This window comes from Lepus europaeus, chromosome 11 (genome assembly GCF_033115175.1).
Source record: "Lepus europaeus isolate LE1 chromosome 11, mLepTim1.pri, whole genome shotgun sequence".
Classification (NCBI taxonomy): domain Eukaryota; kingdom Metazoa; phylum Chordata; class Mammalia; order Lagomorpha; family Leporidae; genus Lepus; species Lepus europaeus.
Genome location: NC_084837.1, coordinates 67,319,028 through 67,341,185, shown reverse-complemented (window position 1 = coordinate 67,341,185; position 22,158 = coordinate 67,319,028). Strand labels below are relative to the sequence as shown.

Below are 22,158 nucleotides of genomic sequence, written 5' to 3'. Positions count from 1 at the left end.
AGGAGCCCCAAGCAGCACACACTGAGGACCGCCGCACAGTGTGTCCAAACAACACTGTTTCTGGAGTAACCCTTCACTGGGACTCCAAATAGGCCCTATCATGTCAGCTCTAAGTGGAATACTTACAGTAGATCACAAGTAAGCTATTCCGCCAGCACCATCTTTTTCTCCCATGTGCTAACACTTTTCATTCCTACCAGTCAAGAGAAAAGGCGCTCATAGGACTCAATCAATGGCACACTTTTATTTAGAAAATAGAAGTCTATTCTTTCATCTGCATATTTCAAAAAAACCGTCTGGGGCAGCCCACATGGTGGCTGTTCAGAGATACTGGAAAGGTCGGCACACGGGCACCATTATCCAGCACGACGCCTTTGACAGGGTTAGGTCCTGAGTCCTTCATGCTGCTCGTGGTCATCAGTAACTGTGACTTTCATCCATCCGAGGAGAGCAAGGCCTGAGCCAGCCTTAGCTCATACCCAGGTGGAATAACTTCCGCAGAAAGGCCGGTCCTCCCCAGTAGCCCCTGTAAGAAATAAAGGAAGAGATCATTGAAGCTAAAGAGCTGGAGTGACTTCAGCCAGCAGGATGCTGGGGAAGGGAAGCCAGGATGCTCACAGAGCATGCTCATGAACATATCAGGTACGATCTGTCTGGTGGAGTAGAAAGATCCCAGGACTACGAGGGGCTGACCTGCTGGCAGTCCTGGCTTGGACACCGGCTCACTGAATCTGGCTATGTTGATCCAATTCAGCACACCTGGAGGAAGCCTCGGTCACACCTACCTGCCAGCATCTGTGCTTCCACTCACTCGTACACTAAATGCAGGTCGGAGTTTCTCAACCTCACCCTATTGACATTTGGGACCACATGGCTCTTGGCTGTGGAGGCCACCCTGTGCATTGTAGGATGTTTAGCTGCAGCCCTGTCCTCTGCTCATTGGATGCCAGTGGCGTCCTGCAGTTGTGACAACCAAAGTTGCCTGCAGATACTGCCAGATGTCCCCTGCGGAGAGGGACAAAACCATTCTTGGCTGGGGATCATCGGTACAGGTATCCTGACTCACCCACCTCGTATGAGTTTGCAAAGAACCAAATGAGATCACTGTTTCATGGAAAGAAGAGGTTGTATTGAATTCTATTTACCCTGTTTACCTACTGAATGCTCACTATGTACCTGTCTATATGTTATCTCATCCATCTCCATTTGTAAGATAGGCAACATTACTTTCATTTTGAAGATAAGAAAACAGAGAGATTACACAAATTGTCCCAAGACACATAGCTAATCTGTGATGGAGGCATGATTCAAACACACGAGTGACTCTGAAGATTATCATTGTTTCATTTTTTCCCATAACAATAAAAACAAAGGAAGGTAGTAGATGAGAAAGTACTTGACATATGAAAGTGATTTACTACTACTATATTATCTGACTATTATTATTATATTTCTTATTTAACCGGCAGCAAAGAGTGTGAGCACGAAGACAGAAGGCTTGGTCATTGCCAACAATGAAGAACAGAGGCTGCCTCCCCTGCAGGTGGCAGGTGCACTCAGACCGCTGTCCTCACCCAGGGCAGCCCTCTTTCCGGCGTCTGCTGAGATTTCAGAATCCTTTGAGGGCTCCTATCGCTAATCCATAAGAAGCAGCACACAAGGCAGATGCTGCTAGCAAGTCATGCTCCAGGTGGCCATGTCCCCGGAAGGCAGAAGGTCTCCTTGGAACACTCACCCTGCACAGGCCGGTGTGGCACATTACAAAGCGAGCCCTCTACCCCCAGAGCTGGTGATGCACCTACCTGAGCATTAGGTTCCAATACAAGAAAGGCATCATGTCAGCCTTCATGAGGTACATGGAAAGGCGCTCTTTGCTCTGATCAAAGGGGAAGGTTTCCAGCGGCTGAGCTGTGTAGTCAAACTCGGCAAGAATCACACTGTTGTAGCCGGTCACCAGCGGACACGACGTGTAGCCGTCGTACTGAAATTCAAAATGAGATCGAGCTGGAAGGAGCTATTTTCATGGTCCTATACAGACAGGGAATCTACAACTTGCTCGAAGTGGCTGCAATTATTTTTCTTCTCTGTTTATTTCTAATTTTTTTTTTTGACAGGCAGAGTGGACAGTGAGAGGGAGAGACAGAGAGAAAAGTCTTCCTTTGCCGTTGGTTCACCCTTCATTGGCCGCTGCGGCCGGCGCACCGTGCTGATCCAAAGCCAGAAGCCAGGTGCTTCTCCTGGTCTCCCATGCGGGTGCAGGGCCCAAGGACCTGGGCCATCCTCCACTGCACTCCCGGGCCACAGCAGAGAGCTGGCCTGGAAGAGGGGCAACTGGGACAGAATCCAGCACCCCGACCAGGACTAGAACCTGGTGTGCTGGCGCCGCAGGTGGAGGATTAGCCTATTGAGCCACGGCACCAGACAGACTAATTTTTTGTACTGTGAAAATACAGATTTTTATAACACAGAATAGTCCTAAAGGCAAAAACTGAAGTGACTATATTGGGGAAACTAATTAACAAAGGGACAAAATCGTGGAAAAACACTACTTTTACATGGAACGGAAAGTGATAATTGAGACAGTGATTCCACCAAGGCATACAAACCTTCTTCATTGGTGTTTGATTCTTCATTATCAGAGAAATTGTTCGATCAAGTATTCCCGACTGTGCAGCTATAGGAGAAAGAGTTCAGTTAGATATATAGATGCATCTAGGTTTTCCACAAACACTAAAACGTAAGTACCCTTAACGTAAGTATGTTAAGAAGATTCCATTCCTGAGCCCTTTAGATTGTGACTGGAACACAATTCCTCTTACTGCCTGCAGTTCTGTCTACTGGAGAGCTCTCCTCAGTACAGCCAAGCCCCATGGTTTGAAACTAAACAGCCAACTCTACACAGAGCTATAAGGATGTCCCCACCCCAACTCTACTCCCTCTCCTCTTGGGCGTTGCTGCCTCCAAACTGGTAGGGCTGTGTGTCCAGGGGTCCCTAGCCATGCAGGATAGCCTGTGTCCCTGTTCACGGGGCAGATCTGTAGTTACTAGCCATCGCCAGTTAGAACTCTGGCCTTTTCTCTGGACTGGACTGCCCCCACATACACACACACACATTTTATGACAACACCAGTGGGGAGACTATCTGTTTTATTATGAAAATGTGCAAACCCTGTGGTTCTTGTTTCATCCAGCCCCTCACACTGGCCATTTTTTTTTCTGAAGTATCCTTAGAGCAGACATACCAGTTCATCTGTAGATGTTTCTGTGTGTCTCTGTTAGGTGTGGATTTTTCTAACCATACATAACAGCATGCTCACTCCCAAAAATATTAGAAATAACCCCTTAATATCTCCTAATCTCAGTCTGGATTCTATTCTAAAAAATTAAAATTGCCTTTTTAAAGACAGAAGCAATTTGTGCCTCTAGAAATAGAAGATATTGGATTTACATGTGAGAAAAGATGGGCTACCTGGGGCTGGCGCTGTGGCTAGTAGGTTAAGCATTCGCCTGCAGTGCCAGCATCCCATATGGACATGGGTTTGAGTCCCGGTTGCTCCACTTCCAATCCAGCATCCCTGCTGAGGCCTGGGATAGCAGTGGAAGATGGCCCAAGGACTTGGGCCCCTGCACCCACATAGGAGACCCAGAAGAAGCTCCTGGCTCCTGGCTTTAGATCAGCCCAACTCCAGCCACTGCAGCCATTTGAGGAGTGAACCAGTGGATGGAAGGCCTCTCTGTCTCTCCCTCTCTCTGTAATTCTGCCTCTTAAGTAAATAAATAAATCTTAAAACAAAGGAAGGAAGGGAGGGAGGGAGGGAGGGAGGGAGGGAGGGAGGGAGGAATGGCTACCTGCATGTTATAAAATAAAAATGCTCATTAAAATAGTTATTTTGTGGTTCCCCAAATCAGAGGTCACCAAATTTTTTTGTAACAGAAACTTTCAAGCCCATAGGCCAAGAAACAAAACCACCAAGACAGTATAAAACAAAGAGGAAACAGATTTTCCATGAAAAATCTTATTGCTAAAATTCAGAATATAATAATATGTTGTAACATGTATCTGCAAATGAGAGAATGGAATTATTTTTCTCAGGATGAGAAAGAATTACTATCATCTGATCAACCATCAAATTGATTATAAATTTTCAAGCCCACCCAGACAGCAGCATAAAAGTAAGACATGGGTTACATTTGGCCTACGAGTTGTAATCCATCGACACTCAAGTCAAAAATACAGTGAGGGGCCAGTGGTGCAGTGCTGCACATTAAACCACCGCTTGTGAAACCAGCATCCCAGAGCTGGGTGCAGCTTCAAGTCCTGGCTGCTCCACTTCTGATCCAGCTCCTTGCTATTGCTGAGAAGGCAGCAGGTAATGGTCCAAGTACTTGGACCCCTGCCACCCATCTGGGAGACCAGGAGGGAGTTCCTGCCTCCTGGATACATCCTCGGACAGACCTGAGTGTTGTGGCCATTTGGGGAGTGAACCAATGGATGATGTTCTCTGTCTCTGTCTGTCTCTCTCTCTGCCTCTGCCTCTCTGTAACTCTGCCTTTCAAATAAATAAATAAATCTTTTTAGAAATTTTAAAAGAGGGAGTCACTGCAGAGAGGTTAGACCTGTGGACTCAGGGAGCAATCTCACTCCATGCCCAGGATGTGTGTGTGTGTGTGTGTTTGCTCTGAGTCCACAGGCATACACAAGTTGGGTATATTTTTCCTGGATGACAAACTCTTCCTTTTGTTAAATGCCATCTCCAGTCTTAGCTGTGCTGAAAGTAATTAAGGGAGAATCCTGGAAGAGAGAGAAGTAGAGGAAGGCATTCGTCCCAGGAAAGCAATATCCAACTGAGCAAGATGGCACAGTGGTCTGGAGGAAGCTGGAAGGAAGTGAATCCAAGGAAGGATTTGTGGAATGAGTGTCAGCATTGCCTGGGGATACTAAGAGGACCTGCGGTGGTAATCTAATGAGAGACACAGACCTCTTTGGAGAAAGCTAGAACGATTGTTGTTTGCACCTTACAGAGAAGAACAAAGAGACTGTCACTCACACGTGTGAAATGACAAGGAAGAGCATTCACTGAAGAACTGTTAGAACAGAAATGGGCAGGGAACACCCAAATGTGACTGCAGAGTTGACTCATTCAGTGAGCTCTGGATCGGCTGCCCAATAGCACGTGAATGGTACGACACACACGGCACCTGTGACAGGAGCACTCCGTGTGGTTGGGGGCGATGCAGAAGCGGAGCAGATGGAAGGTAGGACTGGCAGCAAGACTTTTTGTTTAATCATATTCAATATTATCTACTTGAACCATTGGATAAAATGTTTTGTTTGAAAAACAGGGTAATCAGGGTCTTATATCACAGGTATTTTTACCACACAAAGTCAGCACTGAATATAAATTCAAAGTATCACCCCACAGACCATCTACAAATTACATGGAGGAAAGGTACTTTTACAATGGAAAAGATTAACAACAGACAATGCTTAACCCAGGGATGAAATCTAGCTTCACAAAGACAAAACTGGAGCTGGCATCTGGCAGTCGTGGTTAAGATACCACTTGGGACACCTGTATCCAGTAGCAGAGTACCCAGGGTTTGAGTCCCGCTCCCCTCCCAATTCCAGATTCCAGTTCATGTCCACCTTGGGAGGCAGCAGGTAATGGCCCACAGTTGGTCCCACCCACATGGGAAACCTAGATTGAGCTCCTGGCTCATGTGTTCAGCCTGACACAGAATTGGCTGTTGCTGAGTATTTGGAGAACAAACCAGCAGATGGGAGATCTCTCTCTCTCTCTCTCTCTCTCTCTCTCTCTCTCTCTCTCTCTCTCAGCCTTTCAAATAAATAGTTTTTTTTTTTTTAGAAAAATACCAGACAAGCTAACATGATGGGCTCCTGAGGTGCCACAGTGGGAGGTAAGGAGATTCTGGCCAAAAAACACATTCTGAATCTAACCATAAATCCTAAATTATAGGATATTCTACATTTTTTATAAAGATTTTATCTATTTACTTGAGAGGTAGACTTACAGAAAAAGAGAGGGGGAGAGAGAGAGGTCTTCCATCCACAGCTTCACTCCCCAGATGGCCACAATGGCCAGAGCTGAGCTGATCCAAAGCCTGGAGCCAGGAACTTCTTCCCGGTCTCCTATAAGGGTCAGGGACTCAAGGACTTGGGCCATCTTGCACTGCTTTCCCAGGCCATAGCAGAGAGCTGGATTGGAAAAGGAACAGCCAGGACTAGAACTGGTGCCCACATGCAATGCTGGCACCACAGGCAGAGTCTTAGCCTACTAGGCCACAGTGCTGGTCCCAGGATATTCTACATTTTGAAGATGACCAGCCTGTACTCTTCAAAAATACCAATTTAAAGAAATTTCTTTAAATATCAGAAAGACCTGTTATAGATTAAAGGAGGCCAAACAGATATGACAATAAACACAGTACGTGGATTTAAGGGGAAACAAAAGCTACAAGTGACATCTGTAGGAAAACTGGATAAACATGAGCTAAATTGTATTAAGAGATTATTCTGTTATATAATGGCAACTTTCTTGGTTGTGATAATTGGTCTTACACTTGTGGAGGAGGCTGTCCTTTCAGACTGAAGCACTGATTCAAGGTCACGTACCATGATATCCAAACTTACTTTGAAATAATTCAGCCCAAAACATGTATATAGAGTGATTAAGCAAATGTCACAAAATATTAATAACTGATTAATATCTAAAGGGTATATAAGTATTCATTGTACTTTCAAATCTTTCATAGTATGAGATTTTTTAAATTAAAAAATGGAGAAAGTTGTTAGTAATAATGAAAAAGACCATCAGTGATGCTTTTTCTTTAGAAAGTCCTTCTTGAGGTTGAAAGAGTCTGCGAAAGTAAAACAAGTTCTGCGGGCATCTAATTCACACAGAACACTACCATTCCCATCAGCAAGGCAGCCCATGGTTTATGGCACCCAGAGAAGACAGTTCCTGTCTGCAAGGACAGAATCTAAAAGGTAATTCTCCCCATCACTGCTAGTGCAGAACATCGAGGTGAAGAATTTAGTTTTCCAGGCGGAGGCCTCCATCGTGTACCAATCAGGGCACGCTCCACGGTATTTGTCTTAACAGAACAATTTTCTGGTCTGCAAGTTTTCATCGACTTGCATGTGTTTTCCAGGGAAACAAATGCTTCCCTAGCTCTCTGGTGTTTCAGGCAGAAGAAAAGTAGCCAACTTGCCTGGCGTCAGAGGCAAAGTATTCCAGCACTCCAAGTATGGCAGTATGAGAAGTAACGAATTTACGCAGCTGGAAAAGTGATACCCTCTCTCTAATGCTCCCTCCCTGAAAACAGCCCTTCTGACCTATAAAAGGCAGATAAGCTCATGCTGCCCTAGGGCAATACACATGAAAAATACTTTCTTCTTCCTGCAACACCAGGTTCAATGACAACTTGTTTCTATCTTGGCCGGGTCAAAGTCATGTTCAGGCCACAAAAGTTTTTCCAGCATTAGTGGAATGTTGTGTGTGCCAAACTTTGATTTTCGTTATCAAGGTGCCTTGGTGGGACACCACTTTGAGAGAGGGAGAAACAGAACAGGTTGGAGCCAGCGCTGTGGTACAGCAGATTAACGCCCTGGCCTGAAGCACCAGCATCCCATATGGGCACCAGTTCTAGTCCTGGCTGCTCCTCTTCTGATCCAGCTCTCTGCTATGGCCTGGGATAGCAGTGGAGGATGGTCCAAGTCCTTGGACCCCTGCACCTGTGTGGGAGACCTGGAAGAAGCTCCTGGCTCCTGGATCCTGGTTTCAGATCGGTACAGCTCCAGCCATTGAGGCCATCTGGGGAGTGAACCAGCGGTTGGAAGACCTCTCTCTCTGTCTCTACCTCTCTCTGTAACTCTGTCTTTCAAATAAATAAAATAAATCTTAAAAAAAAAAAAAAAACACAGAAAGAAACAGAACAGGTTGCCTCACCAACTGCAGCAGCGGTCTTCGACGTGGGCAGGTTGGTGCAGTCCCCGATCCCAAACACGTTTGGGTACTTCTTGTGCTGCAGAGTTTCTTTATCCACATCCACCCAACCAGCAGCATCAGCCACAGGACTCGTCTTGAGGACATCGGGCGAGCTCATAGGTGGTGTGACATGAAGCATTTCGTACTACATGAGAGAACAGCATCCAAATTTGCATTTTTTCACTATTTCTACAGCTGCACAGCTCTTCCCCCACCTTCCTCAGCATTGCTCAGTTAGTGTTTACAGCAACCCACACCCTCTTCGAGGTCTGACATGTTTCCGCATAGGACAGCGACAATCTAATAGCCCCTGTCTCACTGACATGGTCTCCCTACATGATCCCTTCAGCAGAAGGTGTGCGGAAGTCTGATGTTGGAGTAGAGTTCACTAATATCCTGAAGGAACCTAATGGCACTTCTGTTATTACTGAAACCAAGGGGGTGGTGTGTTCCGGTCATGCTGTCCCTGACCCTCGGCTGTCAACCTGTACTTCAGTTTACTCTGGAAGGAGCTGAAACTTGGAAAGGCCATGTTAGGAGCTGGGAAGTGAGCATCATTCCCAAATAGGGGTCAACACCCAAAACACATAAAATTACCAAATTGCCAATTTAAAGTGAAAAGTGGAGTGATAAAAATATTAGTTGGCATCCTGGAGGACAGAGGTTGGTTCAGCATTGGGTTTACTGAGCAGAGCAGAGAGAGTGGGTGGGTTTCTTTTTCCAAACACCTGTATCAAGGTTACCCTTGGTAATACTACACTGACCCATCCTAATCATTGTTGCTGGCACACTTAACTTTGTCTGTGTATGTGATTTTTGTACAGTTTTTTAGTTTATTTAGTTGTTCATATAACATTTCATTAGGGTAAAAACATTAACAAATCTATGAGAGCCAATAGTCCCTGGCTTCCATAAGAAGGCCCATGCTCTAATCAAAGCCAGCAATCACTAATGGCAGTGGGATTAGGAAGGTGACTGATATGTATTCCAATTCTCAGATCATTGTAAGCTTAATAAACCTTAAGGAAAGAGTGATGCACATGGTTAGTGCTCCTCTAGAGGATAATCTTGGATGGCTCTTTGGAGGCATAGGCCCTGAGTCTGTCTGTTGTCTGTAAGATAATGGATGAAATAGCCAATAAACATCATCCATCAAATTATCATTGAGGCTATATCTTCATTTTTGCAGTCAGCCAGAGCTACTTTTCTGAACTGAAATCCAAACCTTACTAGGTCCACCTCTATCTGGTGGAGTTAATGCATGTGCTTGAATCTCATGCATGACATTCATCTTTTCTAGAAAGAAAGTTAAAATATTTTCTGAACCATAAAGTCACCGAGCTAACATCCTATGCATAGCTAGACTAGGGTCTACTTTATGGATGTATTAAAAATTAACATTAACAGTTAATTGGAGCATATTCTGTACCTATGACTTATTTTCATCAACTATATATGGTTACTCTTTATTAACACAAATAATCCACTCAGAGCAGTGGCTTTACAACTTTGGTGTTTTTAAGCAACATTTGGGAGACTTGTAGAAAATGTAGGTCTTTGAGTCCCATCACCCTAAGATCCCAAACTAGCAGGACTCAGTGAAGAGCAGAAAGCTGCACTGTAACAAAAGCCTGTGCATCAGGTTCCTAGAAGCTCTGGCTTGAGAACCCGGTTCATTTACAATGAAAACAAAAATGCTGCTAGGTGACAGGCCACTGCACCTCACGGGCGCATGTGCTGACCCACAAAGAAATGCGCTGGACTACATAATGTCCAAAGTCCCTACTACCCTAGGATGTGAAGCAAGCTTAGATTTTTTTTTTTTTTTTTTGACAGGCAGAGTTAAACAGTGAGAGAGAGAGACAGAGAGAAAGGTCTTCCTTTCCATTGGTTCACTCCCCAATGGCCGCTGAGGCTGGTGCACTGTGACCAGCACGCCGCGCCGCGCCGATCGGAAGGCAGGAGCCAGGTCTCCTGGTTTCCCATGCAAGTGCAGGGCCCAAGTACTTGGGCCATCCTCCACTGCACTCCCGGGCCACAGCAGAGAGCTGGCCTGGAAGAGGAGCAACCAAGACAGAATCCAGCACCCCAACCGGGACTAGAACCTGGGGTGCTGGTGCTGCAGGCGGAGGATTAACCTAGTGAGCCGTGGCGCTGGCCGCAAGTTTAGATTTTTAAGACCTGATCAGTTACAAGCTCTCTGTTAAGGATTCAAGATTGTAGACCTGAACACATTTAATTTTTTATAGCAGTTGTTCTCAATCTTGGCTAAATATTACAATCATTAGGGGGATTCTGGAAACCTCCCATCCCCAGGCCAATTAATCAAAATCTCTGGGGTGAGAAACAGGCATCAGCAAATATTTTAAAGCTCCCTCAGGGGATCCCAGGCAGTCAGGATTGAAAGCTACTATTCAAAAGCCTTTGGGCAGACAGACTCTTATGAAATTCAGATTTTAAAAGTGAAATTGAAAGACTATATGACCTATAATAACCTATAATAATGAAATCCTATATTTCAAACAAGAAACAAATATCTTCTTTCTTTCCGAACCATTCAGAAGCCCTTTTACCCAAGTCCCTACACATTGAACTAAGCAGGGCAGAGCTGAGAGTGAAAGTAAAAAAAAAAAGACCAAATAACAAAGTTAAGCTCGTGCACTCAACCTCATACACTCTGGCTCATCAAAGTATGCTTTGTGCCCTCCCTCATCACCCATTCGCTTTTACTTTACATAAAATTTAACAAGTTTGGCTCTCTCATTTTCTAGACAATAAAAAATCAGGACCAGCAATTTAAAGGAGCTCAGCTGGAGAGACCTTCCAAAGTCACTTACAACTGCCCAGTACCAGGAAAAAGGAAAACTACACAAAGGACACAAATGAAAACAAAGAACAAAGTGATAAGTAGCCCTGGTGAGCATCACTATATAAGAGCTGTTCAAAACAATGACCCTGAACTGGAGCAGGTAGATACCAGGGCCTGGGACATTCTGTGACACCAGAAAGTAAGAAAGTGCTCAAAAAGATGATGGAGCATGTCCCAGGGACACACAAGCCCATAGGGAGGGGCTCCAACTGACCAAATCTGGGCCAATGTGAACACTAAAATAAAGACAGTAATGATGGGGTCGGCACTGTGGTGTAGTGGGTAAAGCCATCGCCTGCAGTGCCAGCATCCCATATGGGTGCCAGTTTGAGTCCTGGCTGCTCCATTTCTGATCCAGCTCTCTGCTATGGCCTGGGAGAGCAGTAAAGGATGGCCCAAGTCCTTGGACCCCTGCACCGGTGTGGGAGACCCGGAAGAAAATCCTGGCTCTTGGCTTTGGATCAGCTCAGCTGCGGCCATTGTGGCCAACTGGGGAGTGAACCAGCGGATGGAAGACCTCTCCCTCTCTCTGCATAACTCTGACTTTCAAATAAATAAAAAATAAATCTTAAAAAGAAGACAATAATGAGTGATAAGCCAGTGGGGGAAAATAGGAATTCCTAATTTCATAGCAGGAATTAATTAAGAGAGAAGGAAGGCCAAGAGCCTACTGGCAAATGTGGAGGGAATGCTAAAGTTAGAAAATGATCATTTTATAACCAATGTGATATAAAATTAGATTAGGCAACAATCATCCATGGATGCTAATACTAGAGGAAGACTTTTATGAGTAAAGTCTTTGCATGGTCTTAACATGCCTTCTACTACAGACTTTTGTTAGCAAGAAGAGAGAAAAATAGTAACAATTATTCAATGGAAAAATTGGACCATATCTTGTGATCAAAATTACATCATCAGTGAAGGGACAATGAATACTGTGTGCTTGTAAATGTGACACCCACGAAGGACACCGCATTGCTTGTGTAATGTTCCAGTCTGAAAAGTATAGCCCAAAAGGGGGGGGAGGGGTGGGAGAAAGGCTGTATTATTATAAAATGTCAGTATCATAGAAGACAAAGGCTGTGGAAACATCCCAGATCAAAGGAGGCTAAAGAGATATCACAATTAAATGCAATATCTATGGGGCCGGCACTGTGTTACAGCGGGTTAATACCCTAGCCTAAAGCACCAGCATCTCATATGGGCGCTGGTTCTTGTCTCGGCGGCTTCTCTTCTGATCCAGCTCACTGCTATGGCCTGGGATAGCAGTAGAAGTTGGCCCAAGTCATTAGGCCCCTGCACCTGCGTGGGAGATCCAGAAGAAGCTCCTGGCTCCTGGCTTCAGATCAGCTCAGCTGCAGCCATTGTGGCCATTTAGGGAGGGAATCAGTGGATAGAAGATCTGTCTCTGCCTCTCTCTATCTGCCTGTCTCTCTCTCTGTAATTCTTTAAAATAAATAAACAAATCTTTAAAAAACAAATTATGACCGTGAACCATCAGTAGCATTTGGAATGATATTCAATGCACTCCATTTAAGGAAAGAAAGATGTATGCAAGGAATTTCAGAATTTTAGCTTGAAATAAAAAGTTTAAAACCTGAAGTCTGGGTGTTTAGAACACTAATCTTTGGTTCACCTCAAACTTCCTTTTTATGGAGCCCTTCATTCCGCGAGAAATGTTGAGTGACTGAAGTGTGCACATGGAAGCTTCCTCATGGCTAACGGCTCTCGCCTGATTAGTGGAAGCCAGTGTTTTTCCATGGCTGCTTCTCCAGATGCCTTACTTCCTGTGCCCAATCCTCAGAACACCTCTACAGAAGTCCTATTCCCACTTCACAGAAGAAACTGAGACACACTGGGGGCCAGCACTGTGGTACAGCAAGTTAAGCCGCCACCAGCAATGCCAGCATTCCAGATGAGCAGTGGTCCAGCTGCTCCTCTTCTGCTAATGGGCCTGGGAAAGGAGCCGAAGATGGCTGGAGCCTTTGGGCCCCTGTCACCCATGTGGGAGACCCGGATGGAGTCCAGGCTCCTGGATTTGGCCTGGCCCCAAAGCCCAGCCCCAGCCTTTTTCAGGATGGAAGGAAAGATGGAAGGATGGGAGGATGAGAGGAAGGGAGGGAGGGAGGGAAAGAGGGAGGAAAGAAAGAAGGAAGGGAGGAAGGGGGGGGGGGTACACATAAAGGCCATGTCCACACCACGAAAGATCTTTTTAAGAAACGTGATAGCTCTGGCAGATCCTTCAAGGAGGATGTTTAAGGGGCAGGCGCTTGATGCCCTGGTTAAATGCTTGGGTTTGGTTCCTAGCTCTGGCTCCCAATTCTACCTTCCTGCTAATGTACACCCTGGGAGGCAGGAGGTGATGGCTAAAGTACTTGGGTCCCTCCACCTTCAAGGGAGATAAGGATTAAGAGCTCCTGGCTTCAGCCTCTCCCAACCTTGGCTGTTATGGGCATCTGGGGAGTGAACCAGAGGATGGGAGTGCTCTCTCAATCTCTCTTAACCTCTCTCTGTCCTCTCGTTCTCTCTCTCTCACACACTCGCTCTAGCTCTCTCTGCCTTTCAAAGAAAGAAGGGGCTGGCGCAGCGGCTCACTAGGCTAATCCTCCGCCTGCGGCGCCAGCACCCAGGGTTCTAGTCCCGGTTGGGGCGCCGAGTTCTGTCCAGGTTGCTCTTCTTCCAGGCCAGCTCTTTGCTGTGGCCCGGGAGTGCAGTGGAGGATGGCCCAAGTGCTTGGGCCCTGCGCCCCCATGGGAGACCAGGAGGAGGCTCCTTGCTTTGGATCGGCACAGCACCCGCTGTAGCAGCCATTTGTGGGGTGAACCAATGGAAAGGAAGACCTTTCTGTCTGTCTCTCTCACTGTCTGACTCTGCCTGTCAAAAAGAAAGAAAGAAGGATGTTTCAGTGTATTTTTTATGCACAGGTGAAAGATTTAAAGACAGCCTCTTCCAAAGGAGAAAAACATGCTCATTATTCTTGAATTTCTCTCAGGGCTGCTTCCTGCTCACAAGCAGAGCTGTTTCTCACGTGCCACAAATTGAGACAATCACCCAGATCCCGCATTGGAGAAAGTGCTCCCTTAACTGCCTAGGCAGTAGCCAAATTTGTGGAATTTTTGGCTGCTTCCAGTGAGTCAGTACCAAAACAGCACCAACAAAAAATCCACTTGACACCAGTAGGTAGACCCTCCTCACCTCCCTGACACAGCCTCTTACAGCCCTCTCCTCCTTACATTTTGGTCCACATCCCTGCCCTGTCGCTGCCCTAAGATGCTCCTTTTGCAGCCTTCCGCAGCGCAGGACATGGGGAGGATGGGCAGATGGGAGCCACAGCGCCGCCTGCATCCATGGCCCAGCTCTGCAAACACTTTAACACTGACAGTTTAAACTTGCCACTCACTGAAAACACTTGGGTTTCCCCAGGTTTGTCCAGGTTCTCAAAAACAGCCTCTTGTTTATCGGCCCGGACTTCGATGAGGTTTTGCTTGTAGTTAACGGTTAGGTTCCTCTCTTGGATGATCTCCTCCAGGGCTTCTGCATACTTCTTAACCCCGAAAATTGTTCCAAGAGAGGTGTTGAAAATGATATTGGCCTTGGATCGCTTCCCTGTCTAAGAAAAAGGAAAGAAGAAAAACAACACCAAAGGATCACTCCAGTCATCTTTTTTTAAAATCTAGACAAGAATTAAAACTCTCAGGAGAGACCTTGCCCAGTTCTCCATCGCTTTACCCTGGTGGGGTGAGGCGTGGACCAATTCACCGTCTCATTCTTATCTGCCCATGAAACAGCAACTGAGTACACACTTGAGTGGGCACTGCTTGACTGAGAGCTAGAGGCGAAGGTCAAGTCCAAGTAAAGCTAGAATACAGCTTGTTTATTCATACTTTTCTGATTTGTTCACTCAGTAAACATTTAATGAAGTCCCAGAACTGGCCAGATGCTGCTCTATTTGCTGAGGGAAGAGCAATGAACAAAGCAAAGCCCCTTGGTACTATTCACACATCTCAGAGAGGCTAGGACTCTCCCAGATGCCTCTGCACTCACCTTGAAAGAAAAGCTCCCTCTTGGGCCATGCAAGACGTAGCAGAAAAGAGTTAAGCAAAGGGAATTCTCCAGAGGGAAGAAACAGCTGCTGTCTTACATTCCCTTTGTTCAGCTCCTTTCGGGACTCACTTACCTGGACCTGACCACTGGAAGCAGTCAGGTGGGTACGAACCTCCAAAGGTTGCAGCAGCCCCTTACAGACCACATTGAACTTTCCTGGACCCAGAAGCAGCTGCCAGGACTGTCCCTTAATTGCCCACCCCACTGGGCTGTTGCAGTTTACAGAAGTCAGGGAGTGGCCTGGCCTGGGGCTGGGTTCCAAGCACACATGCAACAGTGCCACGGTCCATCTTCCCCGTCCTCCGCCCACCTGTCCCTTTACAGTCACAGGCTGCTCTGTACTCTGCCAGTGTCTCAAGTCGGACGAGGGCACAGAGGGCAGGGACAGCTTCCCTCCTGACCTCACGCCAGTATCCTTGAGCCACAGACACCTGCTCTTCTACGGAGGGTGGTGGAAACTCAGAACGCCTCCCCTGCCCAAAATCCCTTTCCACAAAGGTTTGAAGTTCCATGTGGATATTATTTGTGTCTTTATAATTTTTTAAAATGCTTACTTATTTTCATTTTATTTGAAAGGCAGAGAGACAGAAAGATTTTCCATCTGCTGGTTCACTCCCCCAAATGCCTGTAATGGCCCGGGCTGGGCCAGGCCAAAGCCAGGTGCCTGGAACTCAATCCACATCCCCCAGATAGGTGGCAGGGACCCAAATAATTGGGTCATCACCTGTCACTTCCCGGGGTATGCATCAATAGACATCTGGAAACAGAAGCAGAGCTGAGACTCAAACCTAGGCCCTCTGATATCCCAACCACTGCCCCAAATACATGCTCTCCCTGAGTGAATTTTAAATTGGCATTTTTGCCTACTGTATTTGCATTAAAAGAGCCAGAAAATATTCATAACCTTGGCATGGAAGCTGTTGAAGATGTTATTATGAATAAAAATGAACAACTCACAACTAATTCTCAAACTATATAGGGAACTCGTTAAATGATCTCTAGACCCATACACGTTAAGAAGCATGAAACAGGGCGAGCGTTCGGCACACTGGCTGAGACACCAGTTAAGACGCGAGCCTTATCAGAGTGCTTGGGTTTGAGTCCTTTCTTCGGCTCCTGACTCAAGTTTCCCGCCCATGTGGACTCTGGGAGGCAGCAGTGGCGCTCAAGTAGTTGGGTCCCTGCCGCCCACATGGGAAATCTGGATGGGGTTCCCAGCTCCCAGCTTCAAGGCACACATTTGAGGAGTGAACCAGCGAATGGGAGCTCTCTTGCTCTCTCTCTCTCTCTCTCTGCCTCTCAGATAAATAACTTTAAGTATATTTCAAAGACTACTTAATAACATGCAACATTTCCAAGTGGGTAGATCCAGTATGATTGCAGCCATGTTTTTTAAGAAGTCTGTAGGGAAAAATCTGTAAGGACATGTCAAATTGATGACAGCAGCTTGGTTAAAGCAATTGGATCCCAAGTGACTTCCTCCTTTTTTCTATTTTATAAACTTCCAGCTGTACAGTTTTATACCCATGCAATAAAGCTGTAGACATTACAAAAAGGGTTTAGGACAGGGCTAACAATTAAATGCCAGCAGTCACTGACTGCACTGCCAGGCCCTGCCTCTCTGTCCCTGGGAAGGAGGCACACCTTCCTGAAATAGGCCTCCGATAAATACATGATCTTCTGAGGGGCTCCGGCACACTTCACGGGCGTGTTTGGGAAGGTAAAGATGGCGTTGCCCTCCTTGAAGTCCTGCAGGGCCTTCCACGTCTTCTCCACGGTCTTCACTGAGTAGTTCGACCCTATTTTGGGATGAGCAAAGCCCTCAGGCAGGCCTTTAATCTACAACAAAGCACACAAAGAAATTGTTGAACAAAGGCACAAAAGTCTTCAGAGTCCTTGTTCTTTGCTAATTAATTCTACAAACTTTTAAATATCCCACTATTAGTCTTACCCCCTCCCCGGCACTTACATGTGTGGTGCAGGCAGGTGAGTGAGGGCTCTGAGCTTGGACTGTAGTGCCTGTCTAACTGCAAAAAGGGCTCAGCCCAGGGGGGCCCCTCCGCCTCCCTGGCCTTGACACTATAGTTTGAATACAATAGTGAGACAAGATTCTTTTAGAAGAACCAGTTGCCTCACGGGGAAGAAGAGAAAGGCAGGATCAAGAGCCATTTTATGCTATCGATAACAGCAAACTGAAATTGCCTTTTTACAAGTTGCACCAGGTCAAACGCAGGAGAAGCAGTGGAGGCAGTGATTAAAATCGTGAACTTCGGACTCCTACACACCTGGCTTGATTCCCACCTGTTCTTCTCACCTGTATTGTGACACTGAATAAAATACCTAACATTGCTAAGCCAGTGCATCTCTAAGTGTGGTCTCCAGACCAGCAGCACCAACTGGCCACTTAATTAAAATCAGGCCCCCTAGATCTGCTGAGCCACAATCCGTGGGGAAGGCCCATCATCGGTGTTTGTTTTATGTATTTAATTGAGAACCAGAGACAGAGCTCCCATATGCTACTTCACTCTCCAAGTGTCTGCACTGGCTCCTGGCTGGGGCTGAAGCTGGAAGCTGGGAACTCAATCCAGGGCTCACCCATAGGTGGGAGGAACCCAGTTACTTGAGCCATCCCCACTGCCTGCCAGGGTCTGCATCAGCTGGAAGCTGGAATCAAAGGTGGAGCCAGGTCTCGAACCCTGGCTCTCAGATACGGCATTTGGACAACTCGGTCTGTCTTGGACACTAGACCGACACAATCTGTGTTTTAGCAAGCCCTCTGGGTGATTCTGATGAACCCGGGGGACGAGATTATATTCGTCATTTGTAAAATGGGGATAAAAGTATCTGCTTCATGGAGTTGTTGTCAGGAGTGAGAGAGACCCTGATGTAAATGGCTTAGGAAGATGACTGGTGCACATGGTAAGTGCCCCTTCAATATGAGTTTATTGCTGCCAATGAGAGTAACTGGACGCTTATCGTAAATGTGAGAAGGTTCACAGAATGCAACGAAGAGATCACAAATCGAGTTCAAGATACCAGTTCTGAGCAAAAGCAGGGTCAATGTCAACCACCAAGAAACAGTCATGGGGCGGGGGTCTGGCACAGCTGTTAAGACACCACTTGGGACACCTGCATCCCGTGTCAGAGTGCCTGGGTTCAAGCCCTGGCTCCACTCCTGATTGCAGCTTCCTGCTAATGCAGACCCTGGAAGACAGCATGTGATGGCTCAGGTAGCTGGGTCCTTGCCACCCACATGGGAGACTCGGACTGAGTTCCCAGACCCCGAGCATCTGGGGAATCAACCAGCAGACAGTAGCTCTCTGTTTGCTTCTCAAATAATAAATAAGTGAAAAGGAAGAAAAATAGTCATCAAAATGAGGAGGACTGGATCCTCAAAAATGGGCTGAAATCTCCAGGTCATCCTCCAGGTTACCTTCTGAGTAACTCTAAATACCCACCCCTTGGGTCTCAAAGAAACAGTCCTGTGACCTCCTCCATCACAGGCCTGGGTTTGTTATTCTTCCACACTCAATACTAAAAAAAATTATTCCTTTGTTACTTATCAGACCTATTAGATAGCAGTAATATTAGCAGCCTCAATCATAGTACTTATTATTATTATTATTATTATTATTACTAACCACCTGGTGTTTTAATGTTTTCAATGTATCTATGCTAATATTGGATATTCACTGCACACCTCCGAAGGAGGTAGGGAAGTATTAACCCATAGAACAGATGAGCAAACTGAAACAGAGCAAGGCTGAGAAATCTGCCCAGAATTTCACAGAATCAGACCCACAACCACCCACAGGAGGGGTCTTCCCCTCGGACCACCATAGCTCCTGGTACCCAAAGCAAAAATCACTATACAAGAGATAAACAAACAGTTGATCTTGCATCACCTTCGTTATTTGTCTCTAGTCTGAAGAAGCCTGTGTCATGAAGGAGGTTTATGATTCCTCGTCCACCAGAGTCGCTTCCCTGGTGCTTTGAAGCAGACAGAGACAGACAGCAGGGGAACAGGAAGAATGAGCGCCAGGAAAGATGCCTAGATGAGTCTTTGTATTGCGTGATCACTTCATACAAAAAAAAAAAAAATTGCAGCCTCAACTTAACAAGGCCCAGACTGCCTTCCAGGATCTGAGGAACCAATGGCTGATGCTCTACCCTTAAATTCTATGTAAAAATTCAAAATCTAGGGGCAGGCATTTAGCCTAGAGATTAAGACACCACATCCCACATCAGAGTGACTGGGTTCAATGCCTGCTCAGTTCCTGCCGTCAGCTTCCTGCTGATGCAGACCCTGGGAGGCAGCAGTGATGACTCAAGCAGCTGGGTTCCTGCCTCCCATGTGGGAGACCTGGGTTGAGTTCCTGGATCGTAGCTTGGATCCAGCCCAGTCCTGGGGTTGCAAGCATTTGAAGAAAAAAACCAGTGGATGAAAGCTCTCTCTTTGTCTATATGTCTCTCTGCCTCTCAAATAAATATTTTTAATAAAGAATTAATCATATAAATCTTAATTCCAAAGGAAAATTTAATATTTAATACATACAACTCAGTCCCGCATAGAAAGGCAGGTTTCTCATAAGTGTGGGAAAGGCTGTTGTTTTGCAAGAATTACCATTAGGGGATGAACATGATGAATTTTGATTAGGCTTAAAGCTAGATCATATTGTTATCCTTGACAATATCTTAGAGAAGACTTTTTAAAATCATAAAAGGATCACTAAGAAACAAAACTAGAAGAGGATTTCTTAGAACCTCTTTCTTGTCCAAATTGATATAAACCAATGAACTACAGTATTTAATCTTGACATAACTAGGTCAGTGTGATATAGAAACCATTCACTTAAAAGAGTACCTTCTCATAGTCCAGCTGGATTCCAAGAGCAATAATAAGGTATTTGTAGGAGATCTGCAACACAAAAAGATGTTATTTTACACCAGGAACCAAAAGCAGCAACCCAAGGGCCGACTTGGGCCCCAGATGTGCATGGTCACCACCAGGTTTCCATACATTAATGTGAATGTCTTGGGGCGGAGGGTGGAGGGTGGAGGGCGGAAGGGGGAAGGCAGGGCAGGCATGCAGGAATGAAGGCTCCAGTTTGCCATCCTGTCCCACATTCCTTACTACCTCACACCTCAGTGCTCCACAAATACCATGTAACCTGCCTGATCCCTGCACACCTGGGACTCCAATACGTTTACACAGTGGAGAATGACAACCAAGAAGCCACAATTATCCATGCACTGATCGTGTTAAGACGTTTTCATATGGAGAGATGGGAGAATGGACTTTAATCTTAAAATAAAATCAAATTTCTTGAAAACCTATGGGGTAATATATGAATTCCAAGACTACCTATCCTGTAATATGGATTCGACCAATATCATAATTGGGAAATTATTCTTTAGAGGATCACCAAAAAGGGAGCAATATTTTGTACCTGATCTGTCTTAATAATCTGTATAAATGGCCCTCTTGAAATACAATTTTTTTAGATTTATTTATTTATTTGAAAATCTGAGTTACATAGAGATAGGAGAGGCAGAGAGAGAAAGGTCTTCCATCTGCTGGTTCACTCCCTAAGTGGCTGCAACGGCCGGAGCTGTGCCAATCTGAAGCCAGGAGCTTCTTCTGGGTCTCCCACATGGGTGCAGGGGCCCAACGACGTGGGCCATCTTCTACTGCTTTCCCAGGCCATAGCAGAGAGCTGGGTTGGAAGTAGAACAGCCAGGACTCGAACTAGCACCCATATGGGATGCCGGCACTGAAGGTGGCAGCTTTACCCACTATGCAACAGCGCCGACCCCGGAATACAAATATTGTGTCTTCTTGCTGAAGACAAAAGCATTCTCAAATATTATGCAGGAGGGGGCTGGCGCTGTGGTGCAGCGGGTTAAAGCTCTGGCCTGAAGTGCCGGCATCCCATATGGGTGCCAGTTCTAGTCCCAGCTGCTCCTCTTCCGATCCAGCTCTCTGCTATGGCCTGGGATAGCAGTACAAGCCTGCACCTGCATGGGAGACCTGGGAAGAAGCTCCTGGCTCCTGGCTCCTGGTTTCAGATTGGCGCAGCTCCAGCCATTGTGGCCATCTGGGGAGTGAGCCAGTGGATGGAAGACCTCTCTCTCTGTCTCTACCTCTCTCTGTAACTCTTTCAAATAAATAAAATAAATCTTTAAAAATATATATCATGCAGGAAACGTGGGTTTAGGAGCAGGAGGAAGACACGTTGAAGCCAGAAAGTGTTCAGAAGGAAGTGTGTGAAGTACAAGAACTTGCCTAGAAAACTGGAGGCACAGAATGATTCCAATGAAACTCAGGAGCCCAGCTAAGAGAAACAGGAGATGATTGTCACAATCTTGTACTAAATGCAAAAGCAGAGCAAAGCAAGCTGAGCGAGTCCCAGTGGAAGAGAAACACTGCACGGCTCCAGCTGGGGAGTCACAGGGAACAAGCTGCTGAAGAGGTCCTGCCCTGGAATCCAGGAACCTGAGCTCCGAGGGCACCACGGCAAGGCCTGCCCATGACTCAGTCACCCTTGCTACAGTCCCCTCCCTTAGTCCAGTAGGCAAGGGGCTTTACAGCATTTGTCATGTTATATGCAGGATAAAGGTTATGCCTTATTCCTCATATTCTTAGAACCTAGCCAAGTCACTGTATCAAAATGAGGAACTCGGTAATGTTCATTAGATGCTTGGATGGATGGATGATTATGAAAACCACAATTTATCAAAGTGGATACATGACATAAACATCTTCATCTGTATGCTTTGCCTATGCACAGAGAGCTGGCGCCTTGGAAGTCTTTGGTCTGTAGGAAAATAGATCTATTAGTGTCTAATTGAACCATGTTGGGTCACCAAGGCAGGTAAGATGAGGGCTAGCCTGGGGTCTGGGTGTGACGATCAATAGGTGAAAGGTGTGAACTGTCAACAAGAAACCATGCTTTGATGGTTTTATAAGTGCATGATACTGGTTATTCCTAGGGACTAGGAACAGACAAACTTCCGCTGAGGGGGGTGGAGAAGGCTGGGAAGTCATCAAGGAAGAATAAATGTTAGATAGCAGGAGAAATAGAAAGCCTCAAGTCTTTTGAATGAGTTCAAGTTTCCAGGCCAGGTGGCCTACACCCTAAGGAATTGCAAAACACTTGTAGACAAACAAGACTT

The 22,158-nt window shown here is 46.0% G+C and overlaps 1 protein-coding gene across 2 annotated transcripts in view; it reads right to left on the bottom strand.

Annotated features, from left to right (window-relative positions):
- Positions 1–225: 225 nt before the first annotated feature.
- The window catches only part of SQOR (sulfide quinone oxidoreductase), a 60,866-nt gene continuing 38,933 nt past the window's right edge, over positions 226–22,158 (bottom strand). For both annotated transcript variants that reach the window (XM_062205839.1, XM_062205840.1), the window contains 7 exons: positions 19,847–19,900; positions 16,627–16,821; positions 14,279–14,488; positions 7,971–8,154; positions 2,607–2,674; positions 1,803–1,981; positions 226–526 (listed from right to left, as the gene is read on the bottom strand). In XM_062205839.1, the coding sequence (XP_062061823.1) occupies positions 469–526; positions 1,803–1,981; positions 2,607–2,674; positions 7,971–8,154; positions 14,279–14,488; positions 16,627–16,821; positions 19,847–19,900 (948 nt within the window). In that variant the 3' untranslated portion in view covers positions 226–468. The remainder of the gene's footprint in view (positions 527–1,802; positions 1,982–2,606; positions 2,675–7,970; positions 8,155–14,278; positions 14,489–16,626; positions 16,822–19,846; positions 19,901–22,158) is intronic.